Genomic DNA, 24477 nt, shown 5'->3' on the forward strand with positions numbered 1-24477 from the left:
ATTAGGACCATAAAAAAAGAAAAAAAAAAAAGTCTATTCAATTCTGACTTTAATCTCAGAGTTATGACATTTTCTCAGAATTCTGAGATTGAAGTCAGAATTCTGAGATTAAAGTTAGAATTGAATAGACTTTTTTTTATTAAATGGCCCTAATCCTCTTCCGTATTTTAAAATTAAACAGATACTTTTATTGTGCTGACGCTGGGTTCTGACTCCGCAGTCAGTTTGATGCTAAAACGAAGCTGCACAGCAATCAGTGAGACCTCAGAGGGAGTTGAATATCAGCATCGCTGCCTGGCTGCTGGAGACCAGACAGACCCAGGGCTCTTCCAGTCAGAGCTGCCTCATTGCGCCACTGACAGCATCGGTACTCTCACTTTTAACGCCGTGTTAAAAGTACAGGAGCTAACTGCAGATAGTGAATATGAATAATAGAGACGGTTAAGATATTTCCTTAAAAACCAGCCGCCGGACAGGACGAACTTCTCTGTCCCGGTCCTCCGGGAGAACGGCAACCGGCTTGTGACGTCAGGCTGTGCGGCTGACTGGATGCAACACAGTCCGAGGTCTCAAGGCCTCGATGGTTTGATCTCTCTCAGAAGTTACCGCATCAGTTCAGTAAGTGGGGTGAGCTACGTTTTGTTAAAATAGAAGCATTTTTAGTCACAGTTTAATTCAGCGAAGACAAAAGCGAAAGGGAATGCTCTCTGTCAAACTTAGCATTAGCATGCTTAGAGCCGCACCAAACTCACTGGGAAGCAGCGACGCTTTCTTTAGCCGCTAGCAGCTACTAGCCTCACAGAACGATAAACCCAGGAGCTCCGGGCAGTATTATGAGCTTTTCAGCACCTTTCTTAAACATTTCACACCTCTTTGCTGATATAATATATAGTCTTCTGACAAGAAAGTTCCGAATCAGCAGTTTACAATGATGAATCAGTAGAGGAAACCACTAGCCTTACATTGTTGTGTTGGTAACTAGATCGATCAATTTTGTTTTGTTGCATCTGAGTGATCAAACATGCAATGAGATTTATGAATGACATTATCATAGGTCAAATGTTACCCAGGCACAGCGTTAGCCATGATGGAGCAGTCATTTAATGGTATTGCTACAAAATACATAACTAACAGCTGTTAGCTTATACATGTCATTTCAGAAGAGTTATCGCTGGCTCAGTACGGCTTTAAAACATGATAAATTATTATTTGAATAAGCACTAAGCCATTGTATTGCAGACTACGTGATTTGCTTTCAACTTTACTCAGAATATACAGTAAAGGGTTCCGTACCCATATATTTATTTTTGTATCACACCATAATGTTTCGGATCATAAAACACATTTCAGTAGCCTAATAGTCAAAGATAATCTAATTTAAAAATAATAACAACCACAGTAGGCTTACCACCCATGCCTGATTACTGTCCGACCTGTAGAATCGAGCACTTCCTACAAACTGGACATGTCTCACAACTCGAAGCAGGCCACATTATGTAAAGAAACAACACCTAATGGTTACAGGGTGATTTCTAAGAACCCCTAGTGAACCACATTGACCGTTATTCCCTAATGGGGAAAAGCAAGGCACAGTGCTAAACCTTCCCAGAAGTGGCTGTGCCTCCAGAGAACCCAGGACAACATCTAAGGCTCCTCAGGCCTTACGTTCCTCTGTTAGGGTCAGTTTTCATGACTCAGCGAAAAGAAAGAGACCAGGCAAAAATGCCATTGTTGGAAGAGTTTCCAGGTAAAATCTACTGCAGACCAAAACGAACACAACGGTCTTTCTCACAATTGCTAAAAAAATATCTTCATGATCCTGAGACGTGTGTGTTCTGGGACATCTGGGTTAAACCGAATTCATTTCAGAAAATTAACATCATACCAGCCACCAAACACAATGGAGCTAGTTTGATGCTCTGATATAGATAGCTTTCTGTAATTGATGGAGTTAGGAATCCTGCTCTTTAATTGAAAATCCTAAAGGAGAGGGCCTGGCACATTTGGGTTATGCTGCAGGATAACTTTCCAACGCCACACACACAAGTCCACATCTGAATGCCTCAAAAAACAAATAAGTTCTGCTGTGGCCTAGCCCAAATCTGAGAATAAATCAGATTGACATGCTGTGACATGTTCTTAAACAGGTCAACTATCCTGTGATAGCATTTTCCCATAATAAATGAAATTACTGTTTAAAAAGATTTGTTTCTGTGTGCTTAGGTTATCCTGATGATCCATAACATTTAGGTGTGGAAAAAAAGCCTAAATAGAATAAATCTTTCACTTTATTCACAGCGCTCGTATCTCTTTTACACTTGATTCCAACAGGGATTAGGTGAGCAGGCATGGCCGAAAGCGCAGGGCTTCAGTTTGTCAGCTCCTATGCCTTTGAAGCCATGCAGAAAGTCGACGTGGTACGTCTGGCCGCCCTGAGCGACCCAGAGCTGAGGCTCCTGCTTCCCTGTCTGGTGAGGATGGCTTTATGTGCTCCTGCAGACCAGAGCCAGTCGTGGGCGCAGGACAAGAAGCTCATCCTGCGCCTGCTGTCGGGAGTGGAGGCTGTCAACTCCATCGTGGCGCTTCTGTCTGTGGACTTTCACGCGCTGGAGCAGGACGCACGGAAGGAACAGCAGCTAAGGTATCGCGGGCGTTTTCTGTGACGATGGCTGCTGAGACATATTTCTGCACTGCAGTTGCATCCATCCATTCAGTCAATGTCATGTGTTCATTAGAGCCAGTGTTCTGTGCTTCCTACCAGACACAAGGCAGGCGGCTCCAATGGAGAGAGCATCCTGGTGACGCAGCTGCAGCATGGACTCACCCTGGAGTTTGAACACAGCGATCCTCTGCGGAGGCTCCGTTTGACCCTCAGCGAGTTGCTGTCCATCATGAATAAGGTTGTCACAGGCCGGCGGCCATGCTGTATTCTGAGCCTTTGACTGAAACTTTGTTTATAGATGCTCTTGATTGTGCTGTCTTAAACTGCGTTTACATGGACAAAAGTAATCGAAATAAAGGGCCGGTCGGAATAAAAATGCGTCATGCAAACGAGCCAATCGGAATGTTGTGATCGGAGTAAACTCGGTGAGAATGAAAATGTATTCCGACTGAGAGGGGTGGTTTATGCCGATTGATAATTCCATTAAATTTAATTTTATTTATATAGCACCAATTCATGAAACATGTCATCTCAAGGCACTTTACAAAGTCAAATTCAATCATATTATACGGATTGGGTCAGATCATACAGATTGATGCAATCAACTGGGTTCCCTTAGATAGGAAATATTTTGACCAAAGTCCCGATAATCCGATCAGCGTCTATGTAAATGCTGGTCAGGGTCAAAATATTCTGAATGTTGCAAACTGACCCAAGTGTGTATGTGTGCCTGACGTAACGTGACGTATTTCCGTAATTGTTGAGTGGTGGAAATATGTCGGGAAGCAAAACTGTCGGGGCTCCCGATACAACCTTTCTATTAGAAACATTAAAAGAGCTCAAAATTGTTATTTATTCAGTAACAATTCAACCGGAATTACAATGTGGTGAAAGTCTAGCCTGGGCGCTTTGAAGAAAAGTTTTTACAGTATTGTTTTGTTCACTATTTTTTGTTGTTCAACAAAGACGGAGTTCTTCCTCTGTGTTTTTTTTTTTTTTTTTTTTTTAAGGAAAATTTGCTAAGTGCGCATGTCAGCGTGGTTCTATTCTGAGTAAAGCCAGGTGCATATACATGCACATTATGATCAGATTAATTGATTGTGTCCCCATATAAACAGTACAATCCGATTATTTTCTTTATTTATTTTTTTGTTTTTAATGTGAATACTTTTCAATCCGATCGTGAAACATGGAAACGTCATGCAGTAATGCCAAAAACCTAATCCCGAGTGTCTGGCTGTTGAATAAAATCCTGTGCGCCGATCATCTTACGCGTGTTTTAATTAGTAGCAAACGTGCTGATGTAAAACCAGGAATAAATAGAAATTGTTATTATTAAACCGTGTTACAGGTGGACTTTCGTTGAGTATTTGTCCAAGTTGGTGTTAGAAATGCATTTCTGGTTGAATCTGGATCTTTCTCAGATAATTGCTGTTGTTTCTTAGGTGGCAGACTCCAATGGAGAGTTTTTCTTAAAGTCCTCTGAGCTCTTCGAGAGCCCCGTGTATCTGGAAGAGGTGGCTGATGTCCTCTGCATTCTGCAAGCGGGTAACAATTTCACTTTTTTATTACCATTTTTTTTTTTTTTTTGTCTTTTCAGAGATTATTAACATGTGGCAGTGTCCTTGGGCATGGCACTACATCATCCCTTATTTGTGGGATTTCATCTTAGGTTCTGAATTGGTGCCTTTGTTACCTAAAATACTAATAGATAATTCATTTAGAAATTGGAGTGAATGGGAAATTTGTTATCATTTTTATTGATTTTAAAAAAAGGTTAGGTGCAGAGGTGAGAAATTACTATGAATGTCTTCTAGTTCCAACAGGCTTAAAGGCTAGAATTGAGACACATACAGCTCAGCCAATATTTGGATGAATGTCCTTGCATTATTCTGACTTTTTTAAACACACTTCTCATCACAGTTTATTTAAATAGCTTTGTTTCTTGACCCAAAGCCACCTTTTAAACCTAGTCTGTCATTCTTTTTAAGGGTTGATGTCCAGAAGGTCAATAATAGCCTGCTTTATCTGTTTCAAAACCAGTTTTGATGTTTGTTTGGTACCATTGTCCTGTTGAAGTACTCAACTGGGTCCAAGTTTCAACTGTCTGTCCGTCGCTAGTAGATGATTGGAAAAAGGCGCAAGCCTCTCAGACACTGGGAATGGCTGTGGCTGTCCACAGTGAAAAGAGTTGTTATAGTTCCTAAAATATTCAGTGCAGTTTTCACACATGGACCTGAGTGACGTCCCATTCTTCATTTTTGGTATGATGTTGGGTAGGCCGGCATGTTATTTTGGAACTTTCTTGTTACTGCAGGAACAGGGTAAGCAGTTTACACGTCACAAAAAAATGCTCTGACTGCATTAGATGGCACCGAGCGTTTGGGTTCTCCACGCCTGTGATTTATTCAGTGACACTTGTTGTTAAATGCAGCATAGCAGGTTTTTAAGGCAGGTCTGCAACCTGTGTCTCTGGAGCCACATGTGGCTCTTCGAAAGTTTGGCCAGAAATATTAGAGAATTGAGAAATGGAGCTAGTGTTAGCTTTTTTTTTTTGTCTATTTTCCATCTATATTTGCATAGAGTTTACACAACTGGATGACAATGTTGCAAAGAATAATTTGGTGTGTAGTAGGTTGTTGTCATTGGGCTGTAAAATGCCCCCCCCCCCCATGAATATGAAACGTTTCATTCAAGCAAATGTTTTTTTTTCTTTTTTTTTTTTTCTAATGCCTAAACTTAGAGATACTTTTTTATCTGTTGTTTAACAATTAACAATAAAAACATAAACATTTGTACAATAATAGCTTTTCATAAACTTAAAAAGGTCATGTAGGTTTTCTAGCTCTTGATTGAAATTTTGATTCTTGTTTTATGGCTCTAATTTGGGTTCTGGGATGAATATACCAAGTTAACGTTAAACATCTGGATTTACTCCAACCCCAACTAATGAGAATGTGTGAGCTCCATGGTGCAGAAGTAGGTCGTTTTAACAAGCTAGGGCAGTAAAATATCCTGCCAGAACCACGCCACACCTTTGTGGAAGGCAACAAAGGCGTCTGGTTGAGATGCAACTAGCTGTGTGGCCTTTTCCAAAAATCTTACTTGGTTGCATGAAGGGTTGGGTGATAAATACATTTTATCGATTAATTAAAATTTGTAATTCATAAAGATTAGATTTTTGGAAAATCAAGCTTTTTTTTGTTGCCAACATACTCCTTGGTCTTCCATGAAACATTGCACTCTATTAATCCTGATAAGGGAAATAGTTTATGCAATGTTAAATATATGTTTAAGAAAATATACTGTCAAAATACTGTAATGGAAACTTTTGACCCTAGGACAAGGCGCTTAGTTTAAAGGTAAACAAGTGAAGTGAAGCCTAGCTCACTGTGTAAAGCACATGTTTTAAAGCTTGTATGAAATTGTACTTTGAATTCAGGTCAACTCCCAGACGAGATGATTGAAATAAAAATAAGCTTTTAAAAATAATTTCATTTGTTTTATTAAATGAAAGGGAGATATTTGATATAGCAAAAACCTGAAATTTTATTTTCAAACACTGGTTGTATGTATGTATTTATGTATATATTTGTGCATCTATGTATAATATTGACCTTGTGTGGTGTAGAGCAAAAACCAACAAATTCAAACTTTCACACACAATTCTTGCTTTCAGACGTTACTGAAGCTGTATATTGTATCATCGATCCACCTTTTTTTTGTTTTTTTGGGGGATTTTTTGCGGCTCTAGTGGACCTGAGTGAAGTTGGCCCCCCACCCTCTTCAAATCAGACGAAATTGGTGTCAAACATTTGTGCTACGTTTGTGCTGGTTTGTGCAGCAAAAATTTTCGTTTGTGCCGCTATCATTTTAAAGATATAAACAAATGTTTTTAGAGGTCAAAGGTCAACCAGCCCCCCCACCTTCTTCAAATCAGACGAAATTGATGTCAATCAACTCGACTCCGTTTGTGTTGGTTTGTGCAGCAAAAATTTTCGTTTGTGCTGCTTTCGTTTTGAAGATATTAATGAAAAGGTAAAGGTCAAAAGGTCAACCAGCCCCCCACCTTCTTCAAATTAGACAAAATTGGTGTCAAACGTTTGTGCTACGTTTATGCTGGTTTGTGCAGCAAAAATTTTCGTTTGTGCCTCTATCATTTTTTTCCAGGTTAAAATTAAATTATTGTTATTCATAGGTTAGCAACTTATAATTTGTATGAAATTCACATTTTCAGCATGAACAGATGTTTACTGAACCTTTGATGACCTCTACAACTTATTAATATCATTAAAATGATAGTAGTGCTGAGTACTTGACATGAGGCAGTTTATGACCTCCCTCTCTCCCCATGAACTTTTTAGAACTTTCACCTCTCATGCAGCCCTGCTCACACTCCACCTCCTCGTTAGTTCCACCTGTCGTTTCTAATTTTCCAGGACTCAGTACACCTGCCAACACCTCTACTTAAACCCCCCTTAGTCTGCTCTTCCCCGCCGGTCAAAATCAGAATTCAAACTGCTGAAAGTACTGTAAATATAAGAATATTACATACTGTTCAATAAATGATAAGCTTTTTAATTAAGAGTCATTTTCATTTTACGGTCCTTTTATGGGGGCAGCCACCTTGGTGAAGAACAGTACTGCCTCCTCCCAGTTTGTGACGTCAGGTCGCAGTATCGGCTGTAGAGCAAGTCCCAATGCCCTATCTGTCCCCTTGTAAGTAAATATCCATTTTCATGCCAAACTATTTTTTAACCCCTTATACAAAGATAGACATGATATTAAGCATTTCAATTTAAATTAATACTAGTTTTACATTTTAGAGACATAAAAAGACAACAAATAAGCATTAAATACGGTTTATGGGTTGGGTTCTGCAATGTTATCAGGGAGTAAAAACTCATCTTTAGAACCAATCTCTGCTCAAAATGGTGATCTGCACCGCCTAATCTACTTTCAGCAGTTATCATCAGTTATTGCAACCGTAAACTGCAGAAAATACGGCCAGATCGGCTCCTTCTGAGTTCACTCTGCTCCTGTCAGGATGAGCTGCAGTGTGTTATGAGGCGGAGGGATATTTCAACGTCACTTAGTTTAGAGCCAAAACAAGCAACTTCATTTTCAGAAACAGGCCCAAAAAAACCTGTAACCTGCAACTCATGAAATTTACAAGCGACTGTATAAAATTAGTAACCTGACGCCGCCAGATAGATTTGCTTCGCATATCCATCTGGAAACCTTCCGTTGAAGTAATTTTGGGAAGGGGCGAAAATACTGGTTAGCTGATTGGCCTATGTTGGTGATAGACGGGCCAAATAAACCAATCAGATCAACGAAGCATATGACGTACTCGTCAACATGCTTCGTCGTCGCTCGTAACCGAGTGACGACGAAAACACAACCACAAGCCAAGCTACTCTTGCTGCTGCAGGTAAAGGCTCGTTAGCTCAGCAAAGAAATATTCTGTAATTACGATAAAACTTGCTCGATAGCCACGCTAACGCTAGTTTCATCGGCTGAAGCCGCCATGTTCTTTAGACTGAACTGTCGCGCTTCTCGTTGCGTCACACCTCAACCCGCCTCAAAGCCAACGCTGATTGGACGTTCGTTTGGTGAACGGCTCCAAATTTTCTTTAACGGAGAGTAGCCAGACTGATCTGCGAGTGAAACCTTGAAAGCTCGCGAGATCAGGATGGTCTCACGAGGCTATAAAATTAGACCAAAGTCACATAAAATAAGAGGGCTTCACAACAGTGAGCATCCTTTGAGAGTGTGTCGTATCACTCCGCCATTATTGCCCATATACAGTGATTGAGACGACAATTTATGCTTTTATTTTCTTATTGATTAACCCTAAATTCAATAAATCACCACGAACGTTTAATTTTAGGTATAGCTAATGATCCCCTGATTTTTCCTCGTTGACCGGACTTCTCCTTTAAAATGAAAGCGGCACAAACAAAAAATTTGCTGTACAAACCAGCACAAACAGAGTCGAGTTAATTGACTCCCATTTCGTCTGATTTGAGGAAGGTGGGGGGGGCTGGTTGGCCTTTGATGACCTCTAAAAACATTTGTTTATATCTTTAAAATGATAGCGGCACAAACAAAAATTTTTGCTGCACAAACGTAGCACAAACGTTTGACACCAATTTCGTCTGATTTGAAGAGGGTGGGGGGGCCAACTTCACTCAGGTCTCTAGTGGCTCGCTTTTTTTAACACTGTAGGCTGACAGGAATGGGGGTGGAAGAGGGGGAGAAACATGCGGCAGTAGACCGCAGGTCAGAATCAAACCCGGGTTGATCGCGTCGAGGACTAAGGCCTCCGTACGTGGGTCGCGCTACCCACTGCGCGGCCCTCATCGCTCCCCCTTTGATTAAAAGCCATTAAAAAAATCATCAAAACCCCCAAATTAAAATGGTATAATGGCAAATTAAAAATGGATGCAGGTATATCTGGTAAATATGTGCTTATAAACATTATTCCAGACTCATCTGGCTTAATTAAGAATTAAAAACAGTCTGTAAAATTCGCAGCTTGTATATATTTGTGTATTAATGCAACCTGTGTGTTTTTTGTCCCTCTCCCAGAGCTGCCTTCTTTGCTGCCCATTGTGGATGTAGCAGAGGCCTTGCTTCATGTCCGCAACGGTGACTGGTTTATGTGCCTGCTGGTTGCTAACGTGCCAGACAGCTTCAGTGAAGGCAAGTCATCGGTCTGGGAGGACTGCACAGATTGCCAGCAGATAGCGCATAAAAGAGCGGCAGGATAATTGGCTGTGCTAATGTCATCAGTACTGGCTGGTGCAGAGCACAGATATGAGTCAAAGTTAGCTCAGAAACCTCTCATCAATTTAATATATTTTTGAGTCAAATTTTACTTTATACTTCTAGCCTTTTTTCATCACTTCAGCTATTTCCCCTCTTAATTATAGCCATGCCACCATCCTCAAGGGGGTATGCATTTGTCTTTGACGATAAACATGAAATTCCCCGGCTTACAGAGAGAGAGAGACGCGTGTGCTTTAAGAAACAAATTAAAGGAGATCTTCTGTTGTCTCCAGTGCCTCCTTATCACAAACGGGGTCGGGGCTAAGTCGATGGAGTATTTGTGCGTTACAGACCGGTTAACATCATGAAATCCACTCGACATCATGACTAGAAAGACTTTGTTAGAATAAAGCGAGAGCCAAAGTGTAAGAAATGGCATGTCTAGAGGCATCGAGAGCAGCTTTTTTTTTTTTTTGAACATCAGCTGATAAGTGGTCTGAACTTTGCATGAAGAAGATGTTGGATTTAGCAGAGAAAGAAACCGATCTGATTTGAGAACATACCACAGTCTTATTCAGTCACAACATTTTACTTTATAAGCTGTCTGCTGTGGGGGAACTAGAGGGAAAATGAGATAATGCCTCCCTGATGAGATTAGAATTGTGTTCCCCCGACGGCAGATGAGTCATGACTCGGTGGTGTACAGTACTAATGAAAGGCAAGACCGGCCCATAGCAACAGAGAAACGGTCGCCTCACAGGCGCATGTTTGGTAAAACGTCTGATTGAAATTCTTCCACTGGTAAGATCCAACTGAATGCCTTCAGGTCGCTAAGATGTGGCTGTGTTTGCTTTCAGTTTGCAGAGGGCTGATCAAGAACGGAGAACGTCAGGATGAGGAGAGTGTGGGAGGTCGACGCAGGACCGAAGCCCTCAGGCAGCTCTGTCAGATGAACCCCTCACAAGCCCTCAACATCAGAGCCATGGTGGTTAGTCGCACTGTTGATATAATCACAAGACTCCAAACTGAGCCCAAGAAGCGCCTTTAGACTGCAAAACCTTTCCCATGAACTGGGGTGGTTTTCTGGGGTCATTCTTTACCCTCCTTAGTTTCGTATGCATCTGCCTGGATGAAAACTATTATTTTAGATCGTTTAGTGACGACAAGGATGCAAAATGTTCTGTGGACTGGCAAGACAAAAAGTGGAATGTTTTGGAAGGTGTGGATCCCGTTACATCTGACGTAAAACATCTTACCGGCGGTTAAACGTGGTGGTGGTAGTGTGATGGTCTGGGATGCTTTGCTGTTTTGAGTGTTTAACAATTTACACTAATTGATAGAACCATGAATTCTGTATGGGATTGTCCAGCCATCACCTCAGAGCCACGCCTATTTTATTTATGCTTTAAAAGCAGGTTAGAAGCGGTTGCGTTTTTGGCTTTCCTAAATACCTGTAATGTTTATAAAACAAATCCATTTATTTCACAAATTCTTTCCCTTTTACAGCATTTTAAACACAAAATGCCATTTAAGTCATTTAACTGTCTAATCTTAATTGTGTTTCATAGTTAACCTCCTGTTAAAAATAAAAATCTTTGGCTTTAAAGCCCTAAAAGATAAATCAATTTGGAGTTCCCATTCATCCATCCCACCTCTACCAAATGTAGTAAAGGTTGAAGTCTACTTCTCTGAATTTAATCTAAAATTTTGTTTTGTGCAAAGTTTACCGTAGCTTTTCCTAAAGTTATAGTTAGTAAACCAGGTCAGAAACACTTTTTATTATACTGGGTAAAATTGTCCTTCTATACTGAAAGTAGTAAATACATTAGGTATTCATCAAAAGGATGTTAAAAAATTGATCTCTGTGGGAGCTGCAATGCCTTTAAAAACTGACCAATCCCTGCCATTGTGTCCGAAAGCCAGATGATTGGTCCTGTCCTCACCCACCTCTGTTCCTCAACTTCCTTATCTATTGGTTGTCCCCAATGCCAATCATTGTGACGTGCTGACATAACGCCAGTGTGCCACTTGCTGGCTGCGCATGCACACCTCTAGTGTTTATGTATCTGGTTAGCTCAGCGGTTAGTTTTGGTGTTAGCCGTTCATTTTTCTGAGCTGTATGAAAACGAAATTTTGTTCTGTATGCACTCTGTGCTTACAAAATGACAATAAAGAAAGTCTAAGTCATAGTAGATAAATCCAAAAAGAGCAGTTAAGCTAGTTTCTCAAGTCCTAAATAAACAGCAGAGCTAACTAGCAGTAGCATGATAGCCCAAATCGACTGAAGGGGAACATTGTCTGTACAACTGACAATGTTTTACAGACATTTCTTTGTTTTGTGTTTTAATGTGTATTTTAATTGGTGTTTTATATCATTTCTTCTTTTTTTACTGTTTTTGATTGCTGTTGCTGTGCGGAACAGCAATCCTCATGCAGTCAGTAGTTATAAGAGAAGTAGACCCTCAGAATAAGTGAACATAATTTACATTAACATCATATTTTATGAAAATGTTCTATACGGCAGTAGAAACGTATACAACAAAAAGCTCAGGAATTTTCTCGGGGTTGGGGGCATATTAATTTTCTGCATTATCATTCATGGCAAAACTAAAAGAAATGCTTATTAGCACATTTTTTTGCATTTTTTCTTGGGCGATGCTTGTGGGAGGACAGTTTACGTTGCTGGATTGTTGTGTTTGTAGAAACATCATTGAAATGAACACTGAGTGTGATCTCAACATGACACACATCCTTAGTGGTTTAGCAGATTTCCTAGTAACGTCTTAGTTTACAACAGGCTTAGCGTCTGCATTTTTGTTCTGTTAAGGAATGAATCTTTGCACAGGGATTCAAAGAAAAACCCCACCTGATCTCAGAAGTAATATCTGTTTGTCTGCTATATGTTAAATCTGAAAGCTTAACTTGTTGTGTAATTGGCTCTGTTGTGCTGTCAATGTTTTTCTCTAGCAAGATGGACTCACATGGTAGAGGTTAGTAAAAGAGATTTGTCTCTTCACTGATTTATGTGGTGCTGCCCTCTGCGGTGCTAACCCTGAGGGGAGAAATTTGTCTTCTCGCTTCCCTCCTCCTCTGGAGGAGGTTACAGCGTTAGGTCAGTTATTGAACAAGGCCCCAGGAGGTTGTGAAAATTCATTGCTCCTCAGAATGATGCCTCAGCACGACTTGTCTCCTGCAAAGTATTTTTAGTTTACTGACTGTTTCATGGTCTGATCACCAAATGGTCTGATCATCAAAAGTCTGGAAAAATGTGGACTTAGTTTAAAGTATTTCTAGGTCTTGATATGTATTGGTTGGGGGGGTTGCATATAAAAAAAGATATTGGAAATTACACACCTTTTCCCCCTGTCCCATCATCTCTACGTTTTATTAATCCATCCATCTGTTTGTTTACCCATCCATTTATTTATCTGTTTATTCTCCATCTATACATCCATCATTCCTATTTGGACACTCATTCATTCCTTTGTCCATTAAGAGACCCAGCATTCAAGTTTGTATTCCAAAAAGAAGGCATTTTAAAGGCACAACAGAGTTTACCCTGTGTGCCCAGGTGGAGGAGTGCCACCTGCCTGGTCTTGGCGTGGCCCTTACTTTGGACTACAAACCGGATACGCCGGATGAGGCAGTCAGCCCGCTTGTGTCCTACGTCAGTGGTCTGCTGCTGGGAACCAACAGCAAAGTCCGAACCTGGTTCAGCATGTTCATCCGCAACGGACAACAGGTAAGCAGGAAGCGGTTGACCCTGTAGATTCACAAATCTTCTGGAAGTACTGCCTCCTCCACCACCTTCTTACTCAGGTTAGATGTTAAAACAAACAAAAAAGTGGAACAGGACCTAGTTGCATCTATTAAAAATCGAAATGCAACAATTATTCCAACTACCCCAAAAATATTGTAATGTGTTGGTTTTTACATTTATATTATTTATGTAATGCATTCATTATGTTGATTTTGATATTTTAAGAAAATAAAGTGTAGGCTATGGATTGAATAAACACAAAACTAAGTAGTGCTTTTAAAGTGCTTTTTGTGCTAATACATTTTGGCTGTTCTGCTCTTTGCAGAGTAACATAGTGGATAACAAGCAGATATTAGCTGGCTACTTATTGGGGCTGTCTGCTCAGGTAGCCATCCTGCAATCAGATGATTAGAGGCAAATTTCTCCTTCTTGTAAGCAAGGAAAATGCATGGTAGCCTCTTTTTAACCAGCTGACCAACCGGGTGCAGGAATAGCTGGGGGACGAAACATTTCTTCAGTAATTTGGTTTCTTCTATGCAGATCTTACTGACTTATATTATTGCTGTTGGGAAATTAAGCTTTCCTTAAACTGGCAGGAAAGGTTTCTCTGCGACATCCTGGGATGTCCCAGGCTGCTCCATTCATAATTAGAATTGTCCATATCTTAACAATGTTTCCAGTAATATATTTCATAGAATAATAGTTGTTGAAGAAACAGCAGTGAAAGTTGTAGTATAGTTCAGTTTGAGTCATTATTTCATTTAAAACAAAGCTAACAGAACTCGGCATTTGGCTCAGAGGTTGTCCCCTTCTTTACTCTGTGCTGCCAGCGGAAGAGGGAAAGCAGCTCGGTGCTGTGGCAGATGCGCAGACAGCTGCTGCTGGAGCTGGTGGCTATCCTGCCACGCTCCCGCAGCACACACGTGCCCAATGACGCCAACATGGAGGACGGGGGTGGTTCAGGTTACTCTGGTCTCAGGGAGGAGCATGTGGTGAAGGCCAGCGCTCTGCTCCGACTCTACTGTGCCCTCATGGGCATCGCAGGTCTCAGGTGAGAAGCATTGTGTAACCCCTGTAACTCTTTTCTCTTGTGGGGGCATTTTTTCCACTTGAGTCTGATATCAAAGTAAGCTTTTATCTTCTTACAGAGCCCACAGACGTCTGAAATGAAAACATCATGTAGTTAATTTGACTTGTCTTTAGACCTACAGATGAAGAAGCGGAGCAGCTGCTGCAGCTGATGACCAGCCGACCTCCAGCCACTCCTGCCGGTGTTCGCTTCGTCTCGCTGTCCTTCTGCAAGCTGCTGGCCTTCCCCACTCTGGTCAGGTACGTGAAGCCTTTATTATTTTTTTTGGTTCAAGTGGTCTTTGTTTCAATTCAATTCAAAATACTTGTTTTAAAGCTGCAGTAGGTCCCTTTAGTAAAATTTAGTTTTTTTTTTACATATTTGTTAAAACTGTCACAGTAGAATATGAGACGGATAATGTGTGAAATAATCAAGCTCCTCTGGCTCCTCCCAGTGGTCCTGCTGCCATTTGCAGAAATACACCGCTCCCGGTCACAAACAACCAATCAGAGGCAGGAGTCGTGCTTTAGCCTTCTCAATCACACTCATGTATGCGCTGCTCACACCCCTCCCCCGCACAGCATTACTCATTCAAGCTCAAGGTTTCGTGTGGACTGTAGCTGTGTGGGGAAATAACCTCCTTTATAGTAGAACTCTCAGGTTGTCGAGGGATCAGAAAACAGACAGGCTAACAACAGAGAGATGACGAAAAGCAAGCCCTGGAAGACCCTCCCCCCTCCCTTGCTGGAAATTCTTTGGTTAAAGCAGGAAAGTTTTGTTGCACTTCTATTGTTCGTGTTCACCACAGCAGGGCACATGTTCTCCAGCAGTGCTACGGTGGATTTGAAAACATCCCAGCGCCCGCTGTTGTTTATGCAGGAAAAATTACATTTGCCTGCTGGATTTGCCCTGGTACATGTGCTGGATGACTTCAATCTGTGGAAATTAAGCAGGGAGTGTTTCTAGCATTTTGAATAGTGTGTGGTGCACAGAGATCACAATTAAAACATTGCCAAGGAGACATGTTAACAAAATGGGGAAATAGAGTCCCGTTTTTAATGAGTCATTGTTGTGTAAATGGATTTCAGATTTCCTCTGTAAATATTTCACTATATTACCCTCATTTTAGTTTATGTGATCATTGTTTTAAATATTATTAAACAATATTAAGATATTGTTTTAATTATAATTAAATGTTCTAAGTGTTGTTTTTATCTCCTTTTTATTTCTTCAAGCTTATTTCAGTTCTTCTCATCCATGTGTTTTTGTAGCACTCCAGAGCAAGAACAGCTTATGGTCATGTGGTTAAGTTGGATGATCAAAGAGGAGGAATATTTTGAGAGGTAAGGCCTGTGGTCATGGTGATGAATAACTGAGAAAAGAAAAAGTAGACAGCTACACAAATTACTGGACTTCTTCCAGATCTGCCTTTCATATCTGCTTTTATTTGATGCTTATCAAAAGCTCTTTAATTGGTTTGTGTCAATTATTAAAGCTCTATGTCTGAGCATATAAATGTGACTTTTTCTGGGATATTTAAAGAAAAGCCTTATTGAATGGGTAAAGCTTCAGTTTGACCCTTAAACTGTCTATGTTACTAAAGACTGACCTTCATCTCAACATGGCTATTCATTTAAATGAGAAATCTTGATTCAGGGTACACCCCTTAGGTCTGTTGAATTTGTTGCTTGTATAAATCATACATATGTTAATGTTCATGACTGGACAATCTGTAGTTTTACTCGTGAATGTAGAAATCACAGGCTAACATAGTCCTAAAGCTTTAATATTTGTTTTTCTTCAAATTAATGATGTTTGTATTTATTTCTAGGTAGGTCTTTTTTTTATTTAACATTTTATTTAACCAGGAAAAAATCCCATTGAGATTAAAAACCTCTTTTTCAAGGGAGTCCTGGCCAAGAGGCAGCAAAGTTACATATTGAACAGAGATGCATAAATCTGCTTACCTGACTCCGCCAGATGGATTTGCTCCGCATATCCATCTGGAAACCTTCCGTTGAAGTAATTTTGGGAAGGGGCGAAAATACTGGTTAGCTGATTGGCCTATGTTGGTGGCCAAATAAACCAATCAAATCAACGAAGCATATGACGTACTCGTCAACATGCTTCGTCGTCGCTCTGTTACGAGCGACGACGAAAACACAACCACAACTCAAACTACTCTTGCTGCTGCAGGTAAAGGCTCATTAGCTCAGCAAAGAAATACTCTGTAATTCCGATAAAACTTGCTCGATAGCCACGCTAACGCTAGTTTCATCGGCTGAAGCCGCCATGTTCTTTAGACTGAACTGTCGCGCTTCTCGTTGCGTCACACCTCAACCCGCCTCAAAGCCAACGCTGATTGGACGTTCGTTTGGTGAACGGCTCCAAATTTTCTTTAACGGAAAGTAGCCAGACTGATCTGCGAGTGAAACCTTGAAAGCTCGCGAGATCAGGATGGTCTCACGAGGCTATAAATCTGCGGTCTAATGTGGAAATGAGCGATTCTTAGATTAAATGTATATCAAAAAGGATCCAAGACATTCCCTCCCCAGAATAAACTGAACTTAAAATATTGGACACATTTTTTATAACCTTTCAAGAGGTGAAAAAGATTTTAACATGAAACATGAACAGGGAGTTAATCAATCGATTTTCAATCAGTTTTTTGCACCAAAGACTTAACAATGTATAAACACGTTTTGACTGAGGCTCGTTAAAGGTATTTGCAATTTCAAATTGGCATTTGTTAACACTATGACTGTATAAACTAGGGTGCATTTGCAAATTTACTGTGAGGGAACGCAAAACAAAAACAAAAAATTCCCCATGTCCCATGTAGGGGGCTTTGTAAAAACACCCCATCACAGCAGTCATGATGGGATGGTCTTACGTTTATCAGTTATATCAGCAATGTTGGCTCGTAAGTAAAAGCATTTTTGACAAATTCACCCATTTGTAAATTTGATGTGAAATCTTAACTGCCCACATCTATAAAATGCTTTGACTCTTTAAAAAGTGCCAACCTATATCTAATGTATTACCAACTTACTTGCAGCTATTGTTTGTTTGTTATTGGTTTCAAGTATTTTATATGACAGCCTTCTAAGCTGCTGTTTGATGTTGTTCTCGGTGAATGATTTCACGTCATCGCGGTCGACTTATGCGTTTGCTGTGCTCAGCATAACTCTGGAGGGTTGTTGCTCTGGTGCCTCAGGAGAGGACTTCAGCCTTAATTTGTTGTGGCAGGATTGAAGAAAACGGTACTGGAGAAATAAGATGCAGTAGAGGTTAAGTATGTATCTCCTAGGGCTGCAGACATTCTTGGTAATAGATACAGTTTTTTGCAGCGTTCAAAAGTTAGATTTAGAAGTTAATTCTTTTAATTTTCATAATTATGAGCAAACTGTGCACACATGTTTTTTTTTGTCTGTCACAGAGACTTTACACATCCTTGTTTAGACTGGGGCATATAACATAAATGTTCTCAGCTGGAGTTTGAGCTCTACTTACAGGCTCCGCCCTGATGTGGCGTGTGACATGGAAGGTTATGGAAGAGGATCAGTCTTCTTTAAAATTCGGTCCAATACGACCCTGGATTATGTCCTGATGCCTATCCTCAGTCGCCTCTCATGCATATCTCTGCGTGTGTTCTTCCTTACAGTGCTGCAGGCGTATCTGCTTCTTTTGGAGAGATGCTATTACTGGTTGCCATGTATTTCCATAGCAACCAGCTCAGCTCCATTATTGAGTTGGTGTGCTCTACTTTGGGGATGAAGGTAAGGTGGGAGGGAGACTTGAATCAATAAATCTGTCTGACTGACCAGGTACTGGCCCTGCTTCCCCCTCCCATCTGCAGCAGCAGTGCATACAGACTATAACACTAATGAAACATTTGCAGCATACATACGTCAAGGAAGATGCATCATACCCTGTGGCCAATTTGCCATTTTATTACTTATTAAGTGCACTATTGTTTCCTCCCTGTGTCCTAAGTAGTTTTCCTGTCTCAGTGTGTTTTCCACTAAGATGTGTAATGTAATTGGATTTAGAGCCTGTTTGTTTCCACCCCCAGGGCATTCCTTTCAATTCAGCGCTCTGCCTGCCATGTAGAATTTTCTTATGAAAAATGAAAGGAGGGAATTACAAAATACTAGCGCTGCTGCCTGCAGGTTGTTTCCACTCACATCGGGCCTAACGCTGTCGACGTTTCTCATTGTGTTTTTGTCGTTGTTGTTGTTGTTGTCTTGGGGGGTGTTTATCTTTTCCCAGATTGCCATCAAGCCGAGCTCTCTAAGCAAAATGAAAACCATCTTCACTCAGGAGATTTTCACCGAACAGGTATTTATACTGGCCACCCATCCGACTGTACATTTTCCTCTCACAGTTATTAAGCAGCCTTCGTTCCACAGTGATGCGGAGAATATTTGGATGTGATGTTTAATGTCAGTTTTAGAAGCACGGAACTTGAAAGTGCGTGCTTGTAAAATTAGAGAGAGAGAGAGCGCTAATTGAACCTCCATGGGAGATGTGCAAGGAGTAGTTCTTTGTTCGTAAAGTCTGAAAAGAGAATGTAAACATAATTATCTGGACCCCAACACAGGGGTTCATGCCAGCTGCGAAGCATGGAGGTGGGAATGTCATAGTTTGGGGATGATTTGCTGCAGCAGGGCCTGGCCAGCTTACCATCATAGAGTCCATCATGAACTCGACCTTGTATCAGAAAATGTGAGACCATCTGTGAAGCGATTAATTAAAGCTAAACTGGGTCCGGCCCCATGACAAGGACCCAAAAATAAACCAGGAAATCCACAAAGGACTGGCTCACATCTTTCACTGCTTAAAGTGAGAATTGAACAAATTGTCCTCAGATCCACGTCAGAGAGGTAGATGGAGATGTGACCAACCAGCGTTATAAAAGTTTTTTTTTTTTTATAACTCAAGATTAATAGTTGTTTATCTGTCATTAAATCTTCCTTTGCAGAAATAAAAAAAGGTGAAATATGGATTATAGGTACATTTCATTTGAAAGAGCTACATCAAAGGGTTGTCCTCATTTTTTCACTTCACTGCAGTTAGAATTGCAATTAATGTGATGGAAAAATCACTAAATGTTTGGTAGCAATTGATAGATACAATTATGATGTGTTTAAACTGAGTAAGACTTTAAATGAATGAAAATAATTAAGATTTATTTTATATGTAATAACCAAAAAGAGATGATCCAAACTGTCATGAGACACTTGATGTCATGACTAAATGTTTGCAGGTATGCTTTAAAATGTTCCCGTAATAGTTGCAGGAAAATGCTGATATTGCTAATATTGGTTAGTCAGAGATGAAAGGGAGTGTTGCATTTAAATGTTTTGGTTTTCTGTGTAGGTGGTTACTGCCCATGCTGTGAGGGTCGCAGTGACAAACAACCTCAGCGCCAACATCACAGGATTTCTTCCCATTCACTGCATCTACCAGCTGCTTCGCAGCAGGGCCTTCACCAAGCACAAAGTCTCCATTAAGGTAGAGCCTCTGCTAAAAACAAGTAAAATACTTTATTTTACTGCAATACCATATTCTCAAAAATATCAAGAAAAAGTATATATTTTTTAATAAAATCCCAGTTGGCGCAGTTATTTGTAATTGCAATAATTCCTAAAACGAAAGAAATGAAAGCATTTTCACATTCATACTGTACTTTGAATTGATTAGAGTTTCAAAGAACGTCTAATTAGCAATGAGTTTTTGTGTCCCCAAATATGATAAAAAGCAGTGTTTTAGACACTGCTCACATTTATATTTAGCCACAGTAAGCACAGTCGCTAAAAAAACCCTCTCCAAAGCTTACTGTTAGAGAACTGTAGTAAGGAGTGGAATGTTGGGGTCTAATTAGACACTTTGTAAATGCCAACTGGTGGTCAGGAAGCATGCTGACCACCTGACTGCAGCCCCAGACCAAAATCCTAGAGGGGTACATTTTAAATAACCTTGTGGTGCTGACTGTGTGTGAACCTTCCAGGACTGGATCTATCGGCAGCTCTGTGAAACAACCACGCCCATCCACACCCAGCTGATTCCTCTAATCGATGCCTACATCAACTCCATCCTCACTCCAGCATCCAAGGCCAACCCTGAGGCTACCAATCAGCCAATTACTGAGCAGGAGATCCTCAATGTCTTTCAGAGCTCTGCTGGGGTGAGTTATTCCTCACCAGTACCATCAAGAAGACTGCAGGAATCTAATCTATCTAATCTAATTCTGCATCTTAGAACTTTAACAGCGGCAAGCATTGCATTGTCTTTTCTTCACAATTTCTTTGAATTCACGTGTGTATTAGATTTACTTTAATCCAATAAATATTATCTATTGACCTCAGCAGGATGTGAAATGCAACAAAACATTTTAACTTGGTCTGTTGTTTGCATTAACCTTTTTTTGAAGTTGGATTCCAGAAACAAATACAATCTGGATTTATTCTAGTTTTTCCTAAAAATGTAAGAGTTTCCAGCCCATATAGAATAATAGAATACACATTTACCACAGCACCTATAGAACTACAATCTCTCAAATATTCTGGTGACGTTTTGAGCCATACACCTAACACAAAGGTAAGCATAATTGGGAAATGAAAGGAAACTTGTAAATGGCTTTAAAACATTTGAAAAAGGTTTATAATAATAATTACAAATGATTTGTGTCCGACCCCTGAGTCCGGATCAGGTTTCTCTGCAGCTGCTAGCAGTGTTGCCAGGTCTGCCTATTCTAAGCAACTTTTGCCTTTAAAGTCGCAGGTTGGGCATTTTTTTTGGGCTTGTTTTTTAACGTTAAGTCGCTTATTTGGGTTTGTGTTTACCTGGTCATCGTGCCATACAATAAATGCTATTAAATTACCGGCATATAGAATATCTGTCAGCACCCACCACTGGCAAAACATTTTACGACCAGGAAATATCCTGGTGTACCCTACTCTGTATTACAGTGTGCTGGGTTGCTTGATGGGCTTCTTTTGGGCTTGTTTTCATAGAGCTGGTTGCTTGTTTCTCTCGCAAGATCTGGCAACTCTGGCTGCAAGCCTTTTACGGTATGTCTCTGCCAGCTTTGCACATCTTTGCACAAGATTAGATTATGGGTGTCTGTGAACATTTCCTTGCCACAGACTCACTATTCGATTTGGGTCTGGACTTTAACTAGGCCATTCTAACGTAGTTATGGTCTTTTTTTCATGAAGTTAAATGCAGCCCATTTATCATGTAAATATGCTTTAAAGACAAATGGACTGAATTTATAAAGCGCCTTTCCAATCTTGCTGACATCTCAGACATTCACACTAGACCCACATATACCCAGTCGCACTCACTAAGGCGAGCACATTCATGCACTGACACACAGATCATTGGCGATCAGATCAGTGCCCTGCCCAGGGGTACATCAGCATGTGACAGGAGGAAGCTGGATTGAACCCACAACTATGAGACTGCAACACAACTACTCTACAATAGAATGGTTTAATATGGTTGTATGTTCAACTCACGGATTCAAACTTCTCTTAAGATTTGGCACAATGTGGTCAGGAGGAACCGAACCAAGGGGGGAGCGTGTAGAATGGGACACAGTGGGTGGCACACCATCCTGAATTCATCCCAAATAGCAGTGACAGCCGATCTAAAGAACGGAAAGAATATGTGTTGGGGTGAAGAAATCAGGACGTCTGCAAAGTCTTACAAATTAGACGTTAAGTATATTTAGAAAGCATATTTAGAAAGAAAGACCTCAATGGAGCCATGTCAGGTGTTTTGAAGGGTCTTCTAATGGCATAAAAATCTGTTCCAGGAGTTAGACGCATTTCTCAAATATACCAGAATTGAGAAGAACTGGAAGTGGGGAATACACACATTGAACTGGAAAGCTGGGAAAACATAACCAGGCAGCAATGGAAAAGTACTCTCCTAACCTGGAGGGCATTTGTGTGGAAGAAAAGCGGGAGTTGCAATTTTCCTACACCGAGAATTGTCTTGTTGGAGACCTTGTGGCGAAAAAAGGCAAGCCACCTCCATATTCTCTGCTCTTACCCACGGACTAACCAACTTTGGACAGACATATTCAAGATATCAGAAAAAAAACATCTAAAGTAGCAATGCCATTCATATTCCAAACCTCATACTTGGGTTCTACACCCTCATCCTCTGCAGGGTCAGGAGAAAAATTTTCATACCTGTGCAAATTCTCACTTCTCCAGGTCATCGCAACAGCAAACGGGCTGAAATCGGAGGCAGCCGGACTTTGGCTCACTTTTTCTGAAAACGTTTCGACACCTATCCAGTAGTCTTTGTCAGTTCTGGTGCCTCGCTCCAGTCCAGTTGCCTCCGATTTAAGCCCATTTGCTGTTTTTGTTCATTTTGTTGATAGCCAGTAAGAAAGCTTATTGAACATGGAAAAATGTGGAAAGCTTCGAGGAGCATGCGCAGTTTTTGGAGCCACTGCATATTGTGCTGTTCCTCTACGCCCAGCTTGTGTGACCTGAACTGCACTCATTATTTTTTTATTTATCTGTCGTTTAGCAGGGCGATGGCAGTCGAGGAGGGCGACAGCGCCATTCCATCACCACGCAGCTGCTCATCCTATACTACATCCTGTCTTTTGAGGAGAACCTGCTGGCGAGCACTAAACAGCTGGGTGAGACGACATGTGTGTGTGTGTGTGTGTGTGTGTCCCAACAACAAAAAAACGCAGCCCTCCCGCCGTGACGTCGGCTCACTCTCCGTGTGTGATGGCTCGCGCCTGTCTGTATGGCATCAGCTGTCACGTCCTCCACTGAACCACGTTGTTTGTGCTAGTTTGAGGAAATTTGTCGGGGATCAAGAGGAGGAAGGGCGCTTTTTGTCCTCTTTAATGCTGTAGAAGACACTTTCACCGTGGATGAGCAGTTATTCATCTTTCTCGCTCTTGGCACAAGGTGTTGGCGGCTCCATCCAGAGTAAATGGAGGGCTGAAAAACGGCCAAGTCCAGTGGCTGTGGGATCACAGCTAACTAGGACACACATAGGCTGGATTAAGCCACCTAGTCTGTGTTTATTCTCCCAAATGACAGGCTCTCCTCTCGCCCTTCATTAGGCCAGATTTATGGGAGAGTTTATGCCCATCTCTTTAATTGCTGTGCTTACCCTAGTGCTCCCACAGCCTCCAAGAAGGGAGTAATGAAGCCCATCAGAGTGGTAATGAACCCACGTCAAAGAAAAATCACTTCGGAATTTCTTTCACTCATCAGCGCCGTGGCTTTTTTGCCTTTATGCAAACCAAATGAAATCTTTGTCCTTCCTCTGTGTGTACGGTCTCACTCTGTGTTCCCTGTTTTCTGTTTTTAAGCACTGATGCAGAGGAAGCCTAAGTCTTATTCTGCCGCCTTAATGGACCAGATCCCCATTAAGTACTTGGTTACCCAGGCCCAGGGGCTGCAGCAGGAGCTGGGGGGTGAGTCTCATACTTGACATCCACATTCATTAGGCTAAATGGGTGATTAAAAGCTAGAGGTGCAGTGATTAGAAGTTTCCTTCCAATTTCTGATCTCTGGACCTTTTTAAAGCTTTGACCTGCCAGAAAAGGATTTTAGCCAAATCTAATTTCTCTTTAATTCAATTTCAATTCAATTCAATTTTATTTATATAGCGCCAAATTATGAAACATGTCATCTCAAGGCACTTTACAAAGTCAAGTTCAATCATATTATACAGATTGGGTCAGATTATACAGATTGGTCAAAAATGTCCTATATAAGGAAACCAGTTGATTGCATCAAAGTCCCGACAAGCAGCATTCACTCCTGGGGAACCGTAGAGCCACAGGAAGAGTCATCTGCATTGTACATGGCTTTGCAGCAATCCCTCATACTGAGCAAGCATGAAGCGACAGTGGGAAGAAAAACCACCCATTAACGGGAAGGAAAAACCTCCGGCAGAACCGGGCTCAGTATGAACGGTCATCTGCCTCGACCGACTGGGGTTACAGAAGACAGAACAGAGACACAACAAGAGAAACAAAAAGCACAGAAGCACACATTGATCTAGTAATCTGTTCTACATTAGATGGTAGTAGCGGGTGAGCCGTCTTCTCTGGATGATGTCACAGTTAACAGAACGCCAGACCAGGTGTACCTACTATGAAGAGAAAAGAGAGAGAACAGAAAGTTAAAGCAGAAATGACAACACATAATGCATAATTGA

The 24477-nt window shown here is 41.0% G+C and overlaps 1 protein-coding gene across 3 annotated transcripts in view; it reads left to right on the forward strand.

Annotated features, from left to right (window-relative positions):
* The first annotated feature begins 256 nt into the window (after positions 1-256).
* Positions 257-24477, forward strand: part of ints2 (integrator complex subunit 2) — a 33588-nt gene continuing 9367 nt past the window's right edge. Inside the window, exons 1-16 of one of the 3 annotated variants that reach the window (XM_036143433.1) lie at positions 257-618; positions 2332-2641; positions 2762-2900; positions 4108-4210; positions 9257-9370; positions 10294-10424; positions 13008-13178; positions 14027-14247; positions 14400-14525; positions 15537-15608; positions 17930-18044; positions 18538-18606; positions 19648-19782; positions 20279-20455; positions 22822-22933; positions 23624-23728. In XM_036143433.1, the coding sequence (XP_035999326.1) occupies positions 2349-2641; positions 2762-2900; positions 4108-4210; positions 9257-9370; positions 10294-10424; positions 13008-13178; positions 14027-14247; positions 14400-14525; positions 15537-15608; positions 17930-18044; positions 18538-18606; positions 19648-19782; positions 20279-20455; positions 22822-22933; positions 23624-23728 (2083 nt within the window). In that variant the 5' untranslated portion in view covers positions 257-618; positions 2332-2348. Of the gene's footprint in view, positions 628-2331; positions 2642-2761; positions 2901-4107; positions 4211-9256; positions 9371-10293; positions 10425-13007; positions 13179-14026; positions 14248-14399; positions 14526-15536; positions 15609-17929; positions 18045-18537; positions 18607-19647; positions 19783-20278; positions 20456-22818; positions 22934-23623; positions 23729-24477 lie in introns of all 3 variants that reach the window. The other 2 variants (XM_012865222.3, XM_012865223.3) reach the window with 2 other exon arrangements.

Source organism: Fundulus heteroclitus, chromosome 11, assembly GCF_011125445.2.
Source record: "Fundulus heteroclitus isolate FHET01 chromosome 11, MU-UCD_Fhet_4.1, whole genome shotgun sequence".
Lineage (NCBI taxonomy): Eukaryota > Metazoa > Chordata > Actinopteri > Cyprinodontiformes > Fundulidae > Fundulus > Fundulus heteroclitus.